Below are 17,715 nucleotides of genomic sequence, written 5' to 3' on the forward strand. Positions count from 1 at the left end.
ACGAAACACGCTGGGTACCACCAATGTTTGTATATATTTTTTTTTAATGTTTGTACACTGCTGTTCTATGCGATTATATACCTCTGTATGTGGAAAGAACTAAAGGTCAGCATTCATAGAAGAGGCCCACAGAACCTTCAAGATTTGGAGACTGTGTGGAAGAATGGGCCAAAATCACACCTGAGCAATGAATGCCACTAATTTCTCCATACGTCATTACCAACAAAGGATTTTGTATGATGTATTAAATACATTTTAGTTAGCGTGTTCAATACTTTTCCCCTGTGTCATTCCATTTTATTACACATAACTTTTGTTTTGGTTTCTTTGTATGTATGAATTTAATGGGTTGTCACAGACATGTGGTGAACATTTTCACGTCAATAGCACCTTTAGATATAATATAATATATTTACCTAGAAAAAGTGTGACATATTTAAATACCCCCTTTACCCGCTGTGTTTATACAGTATATACAGGTGCATGTCAATAAATTTATATATCAAAAAGTTTATTTCAGTAATTCAATTAATTCAAAATGCATTATATAGATGCGTTACACACAGAGTGACACATTTCAAGCATTTTTTTCTTAAATTTTTTTTTAATTTTAATGATTAGGACTTCTAGCCAGTAAAAACCCCAAATTCTGTATCTCAGAAAATGTGATTATTACATAAGACCAATATAAAAAGGGTTTGTAATACAGAAATGTTGGCTTATAGAAATGTATGTCCATGTACAGTATAGTATGTACTCAATACTTGGTCAGGGCTCCTTTTGCATGAATTACTAAAGCAATGCGACGTGGCATGGAGGTGACCAGCCTGTGTCACTGCTGAGGTGTTATGGAAGCCCAGGTTGCTTTGATAGAAGCCTTCAGCTTGTCTGCATTTTTGGGTCTGGGGTTTCTCATCTTCCTCTTGACAATACCCCACAAATTCTCTATTGGGTTTAGGGCAGGCAAGTTTGCTTCAAGCACAGTGATACCATGATCATTAAACCAGGTATTGGTACTTTTGGTAGTGTGGGCAGGTGCCAAGTCCTGCTGGAAAATGAAATCAGCATCTCCATAAAGCTGGTAAAACACAGGGAAGCATGAAGTGCTCTAGAATTTCCTGGTAGGGCTGCGCTGACCTTAGACTTGATAAAACACAGTGGACCAACACCAGCAGATGACATGGCTCCCCAAATCATCACTGACTGTGGAAAATTCACACTGGAATTCATGCAACTTGGATTCTGTGACTCTCCACTTTTCCTCCAGACTCTGGGACCTTGATTACCAAATGAAACGCGAAAATTACTTTCCTCCGAAAAGAGGACTTTGGACCGTTGAGCAATAGTCCAGTCCTTTTTCTCCTTAGCCCAGGTAAGATGATTCTGACGTGGTCTCTGGCTCAGGAGAGGCTTGACAAAAGGAATGCGATGGTTGAAGTCCAAGTCCTGAATATGTCTGTGTGTGTGGTGGCTCTTGAAGCACTAACACCAGCAGTAGTCCACTCCTTGTGAATCGCCCCCAAATTCTTGAGTGGCCTATGTTTCACAATCCTCTCAAGGCAGCAGTTATGCCAGTTGCTTGTGCACCTTTTTCTACCACGCTTTTTCCTTCCACTCAACTTTCCATTAATATGCATATCTGAACAGCCAGCTTCTTTAGCAATGACATTTTGTGACTTACCCTCTTCTAATAGTTTTACATAATGCAGCAACATCCACACATGTAGGGCACCCAACGTTAGAGGTGTTTTTTTTCCAAAGCAAATACTGGTACAGACTAGTACACACTGGTACAGAGTAGTATTACAATGTTTCTCTTCTCCCCCAATTTCTCTCCATCAGTTAGCTAATGTGACCGCAGTGCTGAGGGAGAGAGGTAGATGAGGGTCAAACAAGGATGCTGTGGAGGCAACAGACATCCTCCTTATCAACTGATGATATCATTGGTTGTTAGGATGGCAGTGTCTACAAAGTTGTAATGGTGCATGATGAAAACCTGTGGCTTTATGCATCTAAAAAGACAGGCTTGATCCACCTGCTGGCTTATATGCAATTTTTTATCAATTTTTGGCCATTTTGCCAAGGCACCCCTGAGGAAGCCTTAAGGCACCCCTGAGGAAGCCTTAAGGCACCCTGGTTGACAAAGGCTGATGTAACCAACTGAACCAGACTTGGTAGAGGCCACTTAACCCCCCTGGTGGTATTCCAGAGTCTGGCTCGGGGTTGAGATTCTGTACCAAAAGTGGTAACCCCGAGCCAGACTCGGGACTGCATCGCTGAATCCAGGAGGACATTTACTTACCTTCTCCCTTCGATCCAGCGATGTCCCCCCGCTGTACGAGCGGCTCGTCCTCTGCTCGATTCATCACGGAGCCGATCTCCGTTCCCTGCGACGCACGGGGATGGAGATCGGCGCCAAATTCAAAAAGTGAAACACACATTATACATACAGTATAATGTAATCTTACAGATTACATTGCTGTATGTAAATATTTCACATCCCCTTTGTCCCTAGTGTTCTGCCCAGTGTCCTTCATGCAGTTTTATATTATAAAAACTGTTCTTTATGCCTGGAAACTGGAGATTGTCCATATCAACCAAAACTGTCCCTTTACATCAAAAATGATTTTAGACCAGCTAGAAAACAGCGATAATAAATTGGAATCACTCGCAGAATTGAGCGATAGCGATTTGTGGGGAGATCCGTCATCAAATATTGAAAAGTAATGACAGTGACAATTCTGCAACTGAGCAAATTTCAGTGTTTTTGATTTGATTACATTACATAATAATTTTTATTATTGTTATATTATTATTTGGTATAATTATAGTTATTTATTATATTATAATTTATGATTTCATTTTTCAAACTTTATCATACCCGGGATGTCTGCTAGACTCTGGTTTGGACAGATTTAAGTGAGTTATTCCTAAGAATTACAGGACAACAATATAAAACGCCAAATTTTCATGCAAAATAATTGTACCGCTTTTAGCACCTAAAATCCGAAATAATCGTACTGCCAGGGAGGTTAAAGGCTCAGGAAACTTTTACATGTAATTTGAGTTAATTAGCTGATTAGAGTGTGACACCATAAGTCTACAATATTTAACTTTTTCACATTAAAATTTTCTGAAATACTGTGTTTTCACTGGCTGTAAGCCATAACCATAAAAAAATAGAAATACTTGAAATATATTACTTGTGTAATGAATATATATATTATATGCATTTAAATTTTTGAATTGAATTACTGAGATTAACACACACATTTTTATACTACATATATATATATATATATATATATATACATACACATACACATACACACACACACACACACTTATTTTAATGCAAATTGTGTAAACACCTGACTTGGTATCAGGCTTTTGCAAAGCTTGTGCAGCAAACGGGAAATCTGCACAATGAGCCAATTAGTTGTGTTACAGTGCATGCTGTCAAGAAAAACAGTGTCAGAGAGATGAACTCATCGGTCCCTGTCCTGCCCAGCAGAGCTGTGTATATCTCAGAACTGGATGGAGAGAGATTCAAATGCTTTGGCAGGTAAAAACAGCTATTGTATGTTTATTTCATCAGTGAATTTAGCAGTTTGCCTGAAGTTTGGGTTTAAGTGAATTGATGCTTAATTTCCTGGATACTGGCAAAAAACTGTACACCCCGGAGCTGTATTAAAATCTTTCAACATTAAGAAACAATTGAATAGTCCTCTCTACTGGTGAGCCTAGAACCAGTCTGTATAGAATAGCTTTCTTGGCCCTATAGCTGTCACTTTTTTACTACTACTGAATGCAAAAGAGACCTATTAAATTCTACGAATGAAGGTACATGAAAATGCATATATTAACCACTTGACCACTGGGCACTTAAACACCCTTAATAACAAGACCAATTTTCAGCTTTTGGTGCTCTCACATTTTGAATGATAATTACTCAGTCATGCAACACTGTACCCATTTTTGTCCTTTTTTCACACAAATAGAGCTTTCTTTTGGTGGTATTTAATCACTGCTGGGTTTTTTATTTTTTGTGCTATAAAAGAAAAAAGAAAATTCTGTAAAAAAAATGAATTTTTCTTAGTTTCTGTTATAAAATTTTCTTCAGAAATTTTTTCCAAAATTTATACTACTACATATCTTTGGTAAAAATAAGTACAAATTGGTGTATATTATTTGGTCTTTGTAAAAGTTATAGTCCACAAGCTATGGTGCCAATATCTGAAAATTCATCACACCTGAAGGACTGACGGCCTATCTCATTTCTTGAGACCTAACATGCCAGAAAAGTACAAATACCCCCCAAATGACCCCTTTTTAGAAAGGAGACATTCCAATGTATTTAGTAAGAGGCATGATGAGTTTTTTGAAGTTGTCATTTTTTCCTACAATTCTTTGCAAAATCAAGATTTTTTTTTTCCTTTTTTTTCACAAAAATGGCATATTATCAGGTTATTTCTCACACACAGCATATGCATACCACAAATTACACCCCAAAACACATTCTGCAATTACTCCCGAGTATGGTGATACCACATGTGTGAGACTTTTACACAGCGTGGCCACATACAGAGGCTCAACATGCAGGGAGCACCATCGGGCGTTCTGGAGCACCCAGGACAATTCTGACATTTCTCTCCTACATGTAAAAATCATCATTTATTTGCTAGAGTTTTTTTTTAGCAAAAACCCTAGAGAATACAATGGTGGTTGTTGCAACTTTTTATCACGCACGGTATTTGCGCAGCAATTTTTCGAAAAAAAAAAAAAAAAGTTTTGTGCTTAAACAAAAACAAAAAACAGTAAAGTTAGCCCAATGTTTTCGCATAATGTGAAAGATGAAGTTACGCCGCGTAAATAGATACCCAACAGGTCACTCTTCAAAATTGCACACGCTTGTGGAATGGCGCCAAACATTGCTACTTAAAAATCCCCATAGGCGACACTTTAAATTTTTTTTACTGGTTACATGTTTTGAGTTACAGAGTAGGTCTAGGGCCAAAATTATTGCTCTCACTGTAACGTTCGCAGCGATACCTCACATGTGTGGTTTGAACACCGTTTTCATATGTGGGTGGGACTTACGTATGTGTTCGCTTCTGCATGCGAGCACATGGGGACAGGGGTGCTTTAAATTTTTTTTTTATTGTTCATTTTACTTTATTTATTTTAGTTTGACATTTTTTTCCCCAAAAATACATTTTTTGATCACTTTTATTCCTATTACAAGGAATGTAAACATCCCTTGTAATATGAATATGGCATGACAGTTCCTCTTTACAGTGAGATATGGGGTCAATAAGACCCCACATCTCACCTCTAGGCTGGGAAGCCTGAAATAAAATAAAAAAAATGGCAGAGTATTGGCAGGGTATTGCAGAGTATTTGCAGAGTATTGCAGGGTATTGCAGAGTATTGCAGGGTATTGCAGAGTATTGCAGAGTATTGCTGGGTATTGGCAGGGTAATGGGTATTGCAGAGTATTGCAGGGTATTGCAGAGTATTGGCAGGGTATTGCAGAGTATTGGCAGGGTATTGGCAGGGTATTGGGTATTGCAGAGTATTGGCAGGGTATTGGATATTGCAGAGTATTGGTATATTATTGCAGAGTATTGCTGGGTATTGCAGAGTATTGGCAGGGTAGTGGGTATTGCAGAGTATTGGCAGGGTAGCGAGTATTGCAGAGTATTGCTGGGTATTGCAGAGTATTAGCAGGGTAGTGGGTATTGCAAAGTATTGCTGGGTATTGCAGAGTATTGGCAGGGAATTGAGGGGTTCATTTTCTGTGAGCAGCACTGTGGGCACTGCAGATCCAGCCCACAGCGCTGCTGACACTGATCTCTTCCCCCTCCACTGTACTGATCAGTACAGAGAGGGGAGGGAGGAACCGGCATCATAACATGACGCCGGTTTGTTTACAAGTGATCGCTTCGTCACGGATGCTCTCGAGTGCGAGCCCCAGGGGGTGCGCGAGAGCGGAAATCTGGGAGGACGTCATATGACGGCCTCTCAGAGTTAAACAACCGCCCTGTAGCCGTCATTCGGCTATGGGCCTGTTGTTAAATGGTTAATAATTTTATTTACCCAGAGTCTATACTTAAGCAAAAAAAAAAATCTAAATTTTGTGAAACAGAAGTATTAGGAGTTGATCACAAACACAGAGTAGTGAGACCTGTGTCCCCTAATGAACGCCAAGAAACAGATGTTACAGTAAGTACAAGTGTTTCTGTTTTTCGCTCATTAATGGACACGGTATTCAATTATGAGACAATTGGGACATAAAAAAGCAATTCAAATGAGGTGTGGACAACTAACAAAGCACTAACAGGTCCACATTAGAAAACTGTAAAGCTGGTGGCAGTCGGCAGTTCCAGGCAGCTTTTCAAGCTTCAATTAGATTAGGCCTGAACATTGACCTGGTAAAACTTGAGAATGAACAGAAGACCAGCTGGCCACACGGCAAATATGGGAAACAGTTGTCTGATGCTCAATTGTGCAAGAAGCTCTTAGATATAGTATGGCGGATCTTGTCAATAAAAGGTTGAATCTTGTCCTTAACCACTTACGGACTGCCCACCGTCATTATATGGTGGTACTTTGAAGAGGAATATTGTTGTTATAGCAGCAGCTAGCTACCATAACCCCAGTATCCTCTTCTTCAGCGGGCAGTCCGCTTTCAGATATAAGTGGTCTCTGCGGCGGGGTTGCTAAAAGATCACTTAATTGGCGGTGGGAGAGGGGCCCCACCCTCCCTGCCACTCTCCGGTGCCCTCCACTGCCAGCAGAGGCGATCGCATCCCGTGTCCTCTGTGGTATGGAGCTGAGTGAGGGGAAGATAACCCAGCTCCATAACAATGCAGGGCGGAAGCAATGTCAAAGCGTCACTTTCGCATATAGCTCCTAAAGCAACATTTCACAAAACTGCAGGTATTCAAAAATGTCACCCTTTAGCTAAATACCCACCGCTGCGCCTAGACAAAGCCTGTTCCCTCAACTAGAGCTGCCACTTGAAAAAATGTAAAGTGCAAATCGTATTTTACCTTTTAAAACTAAAATCTGAAAAAAGTTAAAATAGTGTCACTTAAATATAAATGATAACTAACTCCAACAACGTGACAACAATTAAATGGTATGAACAACGTGTGTGAGAACAGCTGTAACACCCTGTGATAAGTGAACCAAATAAATGTGTCACAGAACAAACAAAATTAAAATAAAGTTCATGAAAGCGTCCAAAAATATCCTTTTAAGTAATGTCTCTTCTTATTCCATCCACCACACCAAAGTGATCAGGGATTACACTCCCTTAAGAAATGCACACACCGACTCCCAATGCCTGCACTTTCATATCAGGCTTAAGCACTTATCAGCCAAACAGAAAGTAGTGAACCGTTACGCCAATCATCCATTGTGCAAATTCAAATATTCCACATGTAAAATAATAAAAGTGCTCCAATAGTGTAAAACCGTATGAATCAATTTATTAAAACACAAAAACACTTCAACCTTTACACTCACATTTCGCAGTTCAAAAGCCAGCAAAATGGATATAAAAGTCAAAGCAAGCCTCACTCCTGAACAGCACAAACTTTGGACTATGGCCACGGCGGACCCGAGGTGTGCGAGCTTGTAAGCCTTGTTCTCACCCTCTCCTCGGTGCCCAGACACAGATGTGAATCACCCTGTCCAGTCAAGCTTGTGTGCAAAAGCGAACGCATAGGAGACAGTGTTCAAACCACACATGTGAGGTATTGCCGCGATCGGTAGAGCGAGAGCAATAATTCTAGCCCCAGACCTCCTCTGTAACTAAAAACACGCAACCTGTGGATTTATTTTTAAACGTCGCATGTGGAGATTTTTAAGGGTAAAAGTTTGTCACCATTCCACGAGCGGGTGCAATTTTGAAGCGTGACATGTTGGGTATCAATTTACTTTGTGTAACATCATCTTTCACAATATATAGAAATTGGGCTAACTTTACTGTTGTCTGATTTTTTTTTAATTAAAAAAAGTGTATTTTTACCAAAAAAAAGTGCGCTTGTAACACCGCTGCGTACATACGGTGTAACAAAGTATTGCAACAATCACCACTTTATTTTCTAGGGTATATACAGTATATGTGTGTGTTTGGAATGTTTGGGGGTTTCTAAGTAATTTTCTAGCAAAAAAAATATTTTAACGTGTAAACAACAAGTTTGAAAAATAGGCTCGGGCTTAAAGTGGTTAAGCACTTGACCTTTGGAAGGTTTTACCCCCTTCACGACCAGACCATTTTTGGTATTCAGCACTGCACTACTTTAACTGACAATTGCAAGGTCATGCAAAACGGTATGCAAAGGAAATCATTTTTTTCATACAAATAGAGCTTTCTTTTGATGGTATTTGAGCACCCTTGGGTTATTTTTCATTATATAAATAAAAAAAAATGAAAAAAAACAAACAAAAAAAAAACATTATTTTCTATTTTCTGTTATAAAACATATCCAATAAAAATTTTTTTCAAAAACTCAAATTTCTTCATAAACTGAAGCCAAAATATGTTCTGAAAAGGTCTTTGGTAAAAAAAAATAAAAAAAATCCCAATAATTGTATATTAATTGGTTTGTGCGAAAGTTTTACCATCTATAACATTTTCATTTCTTTGTAACTGAGAAAACTTACAAAATCTGCAGGGTATAAAATAATTTTTTCCCCTCTGTATAATACTGTATAATAGAATTTATGAGCTATAGATGCTATACTGCAATGGCAGTGATCAGTGACTTATAGTGATAGGGTGGCGGCCAATCTGGCACTAAACAATACGATCTGGGATGGTCGTTCACTGACCGGAACACCGCGAGTGACACGAATACCGTGATAATACTGTACTAATGACACTGGCTAGGCAGGGATTAACATCTTGGGACAATAAAGGGGATAACTGTGTGCCCAACAATGTGTAATGTGTGCTGTTTTTACTTTACTATCTAGCGTTTTTTTTTCTCCCTGCTTTTCAGGGAGAAGACACAGCTAAATTGCTATTCCTATGCACACAATTGTAGACACAGAACTCAATGCGATTGCACACAGCTGATCAGTTGACTTTAGCCAGAATCATTGGCTGAAATCGGCTAGCAAACTCATGCTGTGAAACCACAACATGGGTCGGCAATGGGCACGTGCATTCGCACTGCAGAACCCAAAATAAAGGGCCGATGTAAAGGTATGTGATTGTGCCTTCACCTGTCGCCCACTCACAGTATATTTATTGTGATCGGTCAGCAGGTGGTTAACCACTTGCCGACCAGCCGCCGTCATACGGCGGCAGGTTGGTACGATCCCGCGAACTGTCGTAGCTGTACATCGACCCTTTAAAGCAGGCATGCTATGGGTGTCGATGCGCGTGGCCAGCGGTCACGATGACTACTGGTCATGGGCACGAGAGTCAGAACAGACGTGCGAGACAAATCCCTGTTATGTGAGGAGAGGAGAGGCAGATCGTGAGTTCCTACTAGCTAGGAACAATGATCTGTTATCCCCTCTAGTCAGTCCCATCCCCTACAGTTAGAGCATACACTAGGGAACACAGTTGACCCCTTGATCACCCCGTTAACCCCTTCTCCGCCAGTGACAGTTACACAACAATCAGTGCATTTTTATAGCACTGATCTCTGTATAATTACCAATGATCCCATTGATCACCGCCATTACTAATAAAAAAATAATAATAATAGTAAAAATGCCATAACTCCCCATTTTGTAGACACTATAAATTTTGCGCAAACCAATCAATATACGCTTACTGCAATGTTATTTACCCAAAATATGTAGAAGAATATATATCGGCCTAAACTGAGGGGAAAAAAATGTTTTTTTTTATAGATTTTTGGGGGACATTTATTATAGCAAAAAGTACAAAATATTGTGCTTTTTTTTTAAATTGACGCTCTTTTTTGTTTATAGCGCAAAAAATAAAAACCACAGAGATGATCAAATGCCACCAAAAGAAAGCTCTATTTGTGGGAAAAAAAAGGACGTAAATTTTGTTTGGGTACAACGTGGCACGACCGCGCAATTGTCAGTTAAAGCAACGCAGTGCCGTATCGCAAAAAATGGCCTGGTCATTGAGCAGCCAAATCTTCCGGGGCTGAAGTGGTTAAAGGCCATAAGCTTGAACAGTTCTGTTTAATCCACCAAGAAGTGATGAAGCAAGAAGCTGGCTCACCTTTACTGGGAGATTTGGGAATTAAAAAAGTGTCAGTCTTTCTAATAGAGGCAGTAGTATACTTCCCAATGCGCACACAGTGCTAATTTATAACAGGGGAAGGGGGAGAGATCATGTAATTGCCAATGAGCACAAAATGAATGGATCAGCAGCTGCCGATTCTTTCCATTTCAGTGACATAAGAATCATTTTTGTTAACCCTTTCATACCCCCTTCCTCTCCTACACAGACTAGCTCCATGTTTTCTTATGTGACCCGTTATATAAACTTGTATTTTAATCAAATGGCTGACAGACAGGGTATTTATGACAGAAGACACCCTATTGGTCTCTTCTGCCATAAATGCATCCTTCTGCCTGTCAGCTGTCATGTTCACTGAGCCACACATGCGCAGCTCAGCGAACATTTACGGCCTGGACCAACCCCCAATTCGTACCGCAATGATGTGGCGTCAACAAGTGGGCGAAGGCATGGGACCCGGAAGGAAGACCAGCGAAGATGAAAGCGCCGGGGGCCACTGAATTGGTCCCAGCTATGTGCTGGAGGACACCATATGACAGGTAAGCCTGCCATAATGTATTATTATGCTGTGCATACTAGTATATTATGACATAACCCATCTGGGGGGCTTAAAAAAAAAAAAATAGCGGACCAGTACATTAACCCCTTCTTTTCCTCCTTCCTCTGTGCATAACCTGGACATTAATGAATCTAGTGAACCATTCTCAAGTTCCATGTGTTTAACTCCCTCAATACCAGCGCGTTTCTAAATTAAATCTCAGGGCTTTTGTACTTTTCTGGCCTTTTTATTTTAACAGAAAAGGAAACCATTTTTGGGTCTTTTTCCTTTTATAGTAGAAAACAGCATTTATTAATTACTGTCAAAATAAATCTTGATAGCTGCATAAAGAATCAGGCTGGGTTCACACTGTTGTGCAAAGCGGCTCTCAGCAGGGGTCCGATGTGTCCCTGTTCACCATTTCAGGTATGCATTTTTGGCTGAATTTGGACCAGAGGACGCACAGCACTCTTCTGAAAACCGCTTCTCAGCCACCCCGGAGCTGTGTGAACCGGCTCGATTGAGAGCTGGTCACAGTCTCCTGACATGTGAATTGGGAAACCTGCATCCAATACGTGTGAACCCAGCCTCAAAGTCAGCAGCATCTAGAGGAAGTCTTGATTGAAGACAAAACAGCCAGTAAAATGGTTACATTTTCATAAAATGTCAGTAAACCCAAAAAGTGTGTGTAATTGTCTAAAATTCTTTAACTGTAAGCTCATCCTACATTTTACTTCTATATGTGTTCATACTAAACACCTGGTTCATCCTGCCACTTCTAGAGTTCCCCATTCTAGAGTGTCAATGCTATTGCAGCCGATTCTCCATGTTCTGTGTTGTCACCCTTTGTGCATGCTCTAGCTTCCTTTGTGAGGAAACGTCTCTTCTCCTCTAGACGAATCCCCACATGACATCAGACTGCGGGGGTGGCTCCAAGAAGGCGACTGCCTGCAGCTAGCAGCCCCTCCTCACATCTGAAGATTTATCACATGTTATAAAAGCTGGCTAGCTATTTAAACAAAATATTTGAATTCAGGTAGTGTAATGACACTTTTTCTTGATATATTTAACCTTCCTGGCGGTTTTCCCGAGGGTAGTTTGGGGTTAAATTGCAGTACCATTAGAGGTAACCCTGGGCCACACTCGGGATTGCATTTCAGGATCCTGGTGCAGTGTACTTACCTTGTCCCCAGGATCCTGCAATGTCCCCCTGCTGTGTCTGCGGGCTGTGTCCTCCGCCCTGATGTCCTGTGTTCCGGTCTCCGACCCCTGCGAGCGTTGCGACGCACGGGGGCAGAGCCCAGCAGCAAATTAATTTTTTTTTAAATTCATAACACATACAGTACACTGTAATCTTACAGATTACATTACTGTATGAAATCATTTCACATCCCTTTTGTCCCTAATGCTTTGTCCAGTGTCCTGCCTGCAGTTTTATATTACATATACGATTCTTTCTGCCTAGAAACTTGAAACTGTCCATAGCAACTAAAAAGTGTCCCTTTACGTCAAAGTGGTTTTAAACCAGCTAGAAAACAGCGATAGTAAATTAGAACACTTGCAGAATTGAGCAAAAGTGAATCGTGGTTTTTTTTTTATTATTATATTATTATAATTCATGATTTTGTGTTTCAAACTTTATCATACCTGGGATATCTACTAGACTCCTGTTTGGACAAATTTAAGTGTGTTATTGCTACGAATTACATGCCTACAATATAAAACGCCAGGGAGGCTACACTTACCTTTATAAAACATTTCGACAATAATGCCATGTGACAGCCAAAGAAAAGGAACATCATGCAATAATTTCTGATAGTCAAGTTCCTGCCTACCTTTTAGCTACACCTACTGGTTGTACAATGCAGTGCAGAGTAAAGCAGTGGAAATCATGTACAGGAGCTCAGAAAATACATTTCACAAATTTTTATGAGATCTATAGATTGTTGTTTAAATAGATACATTTTCTTCTCATAAGGCCAGATTGGTTAAAATACACTAAAACAAAAGAGAAAAATCCTCATAAGACACCAGAAAGAAACTTGAGCATGATGCTGATGGGAAGGGTGATACCAGGCTGGTCAAATGGCTTATTGTTTGCCAATGTTCAAGTCCTCCCGAAGGCAGCAGTATACCCAATTATCCTGTAAATAAATCCTGTATCCCTTAATATATGCAAAAGTAATAGAAACTACCAAGGCAGTATAAAGTTACAGTACAATTACATCTGGTAACCCGATTGTTTGCTTTTTAATTCCTTCTTTTGCTGTCCCTTAATTTTCTATTTACCAAGAGAAATATGAGGGCTGACACTTCCTATTTTCTAAAAATGTGATATTTTCCCATTATGTTTTTACTGCCTTTTATTATTTCAGTGACCCAAAACAAGAATCCAGATTAAAGTCATAACTTCCTAACGCACACTTATTCCAGGTAAATGACTCAAAGTAAGACCCCTTTCAATCCAAAGGGCGTTCTGCAGAAATAGCGCCTGCAATCCGCCCTAAAACAGCTGCACCATTGTCTGTAGTGTGAAAGCCCGAGGGGTTTCACACTGCAGTGGTGCGCTGGCAGGACATCAGGAAAAGTCCTGCCAGCAGCTTCTTTGGAGTGGTAAAGGAGTGGTGTGTTTACTGCTCCTTCACCGCTGCTCCCCATTGAAATCAATGGGGCACCACTGTAATACTTCCGGCAAAATGCCGCTAACGGGGTAGAAAGCGCCCCGCTAGCGGCCGAAATGCGCTGCAAATCCAACTGTAAAACGCCGCTTAACATAGCAGCGTTTTACCGCCGACGCTATGGGTGGCGTGGTGTGAAAGGGGTCTTATGAAGAAAGGGTACGCATAAACAAAGTAACGCGCAAGCTCAAAAGCAGAGGTCAGCTATGGCAGCCTCCATGTTTCTCTATCATGTCAATTGGACAGACACCACAGTGGGATGGGATCACTTGATTGACTTCACAGGTCAGTACACATTTACACAGCACTCCAAAAGAGTGGGAGCCTAAATGTAAATTTATTTCAGGTGAAACTGATAAACAATAACAGAATTATTTTGTATTTAGGCCCCACTATGCAAATAGATGATCAATAGGTGTTATTAAAGAAAAGGCCGGTTACTTTACCAGTGATTTGGACCACAGCATGATAAAGAATTTAAATCTAGATAGCTTTTCACTTTCCAGATAAAGAAAAATCATGGGGACATTAAATAACATGGTATTTTCGGTACCTCATGCGCTTGCTTTGAGAAGGAGTCGGCACTGGCAAGCATAGCAGCTGTCCTATCTTCTAATTCTCCTAGTTTCTGTCCTCTCTCATCCAGGGCCAACCTAGCCCGTGCTAAATCACCAGCAACACCAGATGCTGCTCCTTTAACTCCTTCGATGCCCCCAGGTCCAGGAATGTGCTGAGCAAGGCTCCGTGATGCTTTCCCAGATGCTGATTCTCCAACTAAAATATGGAAAGAAAGAAAGAAAATGTAATAATTAAAAACTAGACTTAAATAAGTCATACAGAAATACATGCCTGAATTGTGCTACATGTCTGTGTATACGCCACCTCCTTATGGTTTCATGCAATTTATACACCACTAGCACCATGTAAACCAATGAAGTACACATGATCAAAAACCCGTGTGCCTTGCTGATGACAGATGATTAGCAGTCAGGTATCATTTAGTAAATCTGCCTCTTCACAGAGTGTTCTCTAGGAAACGCTGTTTTTTACAATACTACTGCTCAGAGATGAAAGTCTTCATATGCATGGAAGTATCTCAAAGATAAAATGTCTCCTTTGTCTATATCAGTTTTTAAAGGCCAGCCCACCATTGCTGGGTCAAATTTCCCTTCTGCATTTGGTTATTGTTACAAGTTTAAAGGATCCACCTTCTATAGCATGTTACAGTTGTATTCAGGGTCCTTGAGTCCCCGGTTGTGACAGCAGGATGGGGATCTTCTCCCTGCAACCATTGTCACAATAAAAAAATAAATAAATAAAGATATGACATTTGGGATTCCAGATGTGGTCATCAATTTTCCCAACTGTTATGCATGCCCTTCTTGGAACCTCCAGGTCTTGAACATATCTATTTTATTTTGATTTCTTGCAGTGTATGTTTGTATGTTATTTGAGATGTAACCATCAATGTAATGTGACGTTTTGTTGAATGAATATTAATAAAAACTTTTTGAAAAAAAAAATAAATATATATATATATATATATTTTTTTGCAGGTAATAATTGAGCATTTATTTTTTATTAGGAACCTGTAAAGCACTGCACACGTGATCAGAAGATTGTGAGTGCAATCTCTGGGTACTGCAGACTCTCAGTGTAGCTGTCTGCCCATACCTCGTATGAGCAAGCAGTCACTGATTGACAGGAAGCATCAATGAACTACCTAGAGCACTCACCCTGATAGTTCACTGAGAACTTTAAACTGTCAGCTGCAATGGGTGCTGGTAGTTTTAGTTCTGTGAATGAGGTAATTACAACTACTGCCACCCATTGCGGCTGAAAGTACTGAATGTACTGGAAATGGAGCGAGTACAAAGGGCAACAAAGCTAATAAAGGGTCTGGAGGATATTAGTTATGAGGAAAGGTTGCAACACTAAACTTATTCTCTCTGGAGAAGGGACGCTTGAGAGGGGATATGTTTTAAATTTACAAATACTGTACTGGTGACCCCACAAATAGAGATAAAACATTTTTGCGGAAGGGAACTTAACAAGACTCGTGGCCACTCATTAAGAAAAGTTTTAACCTTAAACTACGTAGAGGGTTCTTTAATGTAAGAGCGGCAAGGATGTGGAATTCCCTTCCACAGGTGGTAATCTCAGCGCGGGACATCGATAGTTTCAAGAAACTATTAGATAAGCACCTGAACAACCACAACATACAAGGATATACAAGGTAATACTGGCATATAACCACACACATAGGTTGGAGTTGATGGACTTGTGTCTTTTTTCGACCTCACCTACTATGTAACTTTCGCCCTTTCCTGCCCAGACCAATTGCCAGCTTTCAGCGCTCCCGCAGTTTGAATTACAATTGCGCGGACATGCTACACTGTACCCACATTTTTTATAATTTTTTTCCCCACAAATAGAGCTTTCTTTTGGTGGTAGTTGATCACTGCTGGGGTTTTTACTTTTTAGCGCAACAAATAAAAAATGATCAAAATTACAAAAAAAAAGTTTTTCTTTGTTTCTGTTATAAAATGTTGTAAATAAGTACGTTTTCTCCTTCACTGATGAGGCTGCACCAATGAGGTGGCACTGGTATGCACTCATAGGTGACACAGATGGACGGCTCTGCTGGGCATCACTGATGAGGAGACATCTGGCAGGCATTTGTAGTTGGCACTGACTGGCACCATTCCTGGGCACTGATTAGCATCTTTTAGGACACTGTGTGGCATTACTGGTGGCCATAAGGGAGCATACCTGGTCATCCATGTGTGTGGGCCATCCCTGGTGGTCCTGATGGCATCCCTGGTGGCCCAGCGAGGGCATTCATGGGGGGGGGCTGCTCAGATAAACAATCAGCGCAGACCCCCTTGTCAGGAAAGCCGCTGATTGCCTCTCCTCTACTCGCATCTGTTAGATCGGACACGGCTGGTCACATGGTAAAGAGCCTCCATCAGAGGCTCTTTACCAAGATCGGTGTAGCGGATTTTCAAGCTGACATGTCACACCACCAATCGCCGTGCTGGGCGCCCCCGCAGGCGCGCTGGCCAGCTGTTATCCTGAAAGATGTCATATGACATCCAGTCAGGATAACTGAACCACCGCCAAGCCGTCATTTTGCTATAGGCCGGGCAGGAAGTGGTTAATCCCTTCCCGACCAGCCGCTGCAGTTATACTGTGGCAGGTTGGCTCTCCTGGGCGAACCATCTAAGCTATAAAATGGCTCACCTTTTGACCACTGAGGAGCCGATGCGTGTGCTTCTGGGCACCCGTGATCGATCCACATAGAGACATAACAGAGATCTGTCAATGTAAACAGACAGATCTCCATGCTCTCAGGGGTTACACAGTAACACAGTAAAATCCTTTATCGCCCCCTAGCCTTAACCCCCTACCTGTCAGTGACATAGTACACAGTAATCAGTGCATTTTTATAGAACTGATCGCTGTATACAGTAAATGCCAATGGTCCCAAAAATGTGTCAAAAGTGTCCAAATCTGTCCACCATAATGTTACAGTCCCGATAAAAATCGCTGATCACTAGTAAAAAATAATGATAAAAATGCCATAAATCCTTCTCCTATTTCGTAGACGCTAAAATTTTGGAGCAAACCAATCAATATATACCTATTATGATTTTTATTACCAAACATATGTAGAATAATACATATTTGCCTAAACTGAGAAAAAAATTTTCTTAAAAAAAATAAATAAATAAAAAAAAGGGGGATATTTATTATATTAAAAAAAGTACAAAATATTGTATTTTTTTTCAAAATTGTCACTCTTTTGATTATAGCGCAAAAAATAAAAAACGGCAGAGATGATCAAATACCACTAAAAGAAAGCTCTATTTGTGGGGGAAAAAAAAGACGACATTTTGTTTGGGTACAAGGTAGCACGACCGTGCAACTGTCAGTTAAGGCGATGCAGTGCCGCATTGCAAAAAATGGCCTGTTCATTGAACAACCAAATCTTCTGGGTCTGAAGTGGTTAAAGAAGAAAGTATGGATATTTTTACAAAGTTACATTGGTCCAGACACCACTACTGCAGTGAGCTCCACCAGCTTCCAGGTCCTGTGCTGCGTGGCCTCCCCTGCTGCATTCTCAACACAGGTGGTAAGCTGATTGGCATAGGCATCATTCTGAGATTGCAATGCTTTTTCTCATTGAATGCAAATTCTACTAGTGGACAAAGGGAGCGAGGCGTGATGGTGACATCATGCTCTCCGCCATGGTC

The 17,715-nt window shown here is 40.5% G+C and overlaps 1 protein-coding gene across 3 annotated transcripts in view; it reads right to left on the minus strand.

Moving 5' to 3' along the window:
• STXBP5 (syntaxin binding protein 5) overlaps positions 1-17,715 on the minus strand; it is a 641,864-nt gene that overhangs the window by 16,576 nt on the left and 607,573 nt on the right. For all 3 annotated transcript variants that reach the window (XM_077486344.1, XM_077486342.1, XM_077486345.1), the window contains one exon: positions 14,013-14,233. In XM_077486344.1, the coding sequence (XP_077342470.1) occupies positions 14,013-14,233 (221 nt within the window). The remainder of the gene's footprint in view (positions 1-14,012; positions 14,234-17,715) is intronic.

The sequence above is a fragment of the Lithobates pipiens genome, unplaced genomic scaffold, assembly GCF_037356315.1.
Source record: "Lithobates pipiens isolate NorthernLeopardFrog02 unplaced genomic scaffold, aLitPip1_a1.2 Scaffold_18, whole genome shotgun sequence".
Lineage (NCBI taxonomy): Eukaryota > Metazoa > Chordata > Amphibia > Anura > Ranidae > Lithobates > Lithobates pipiens.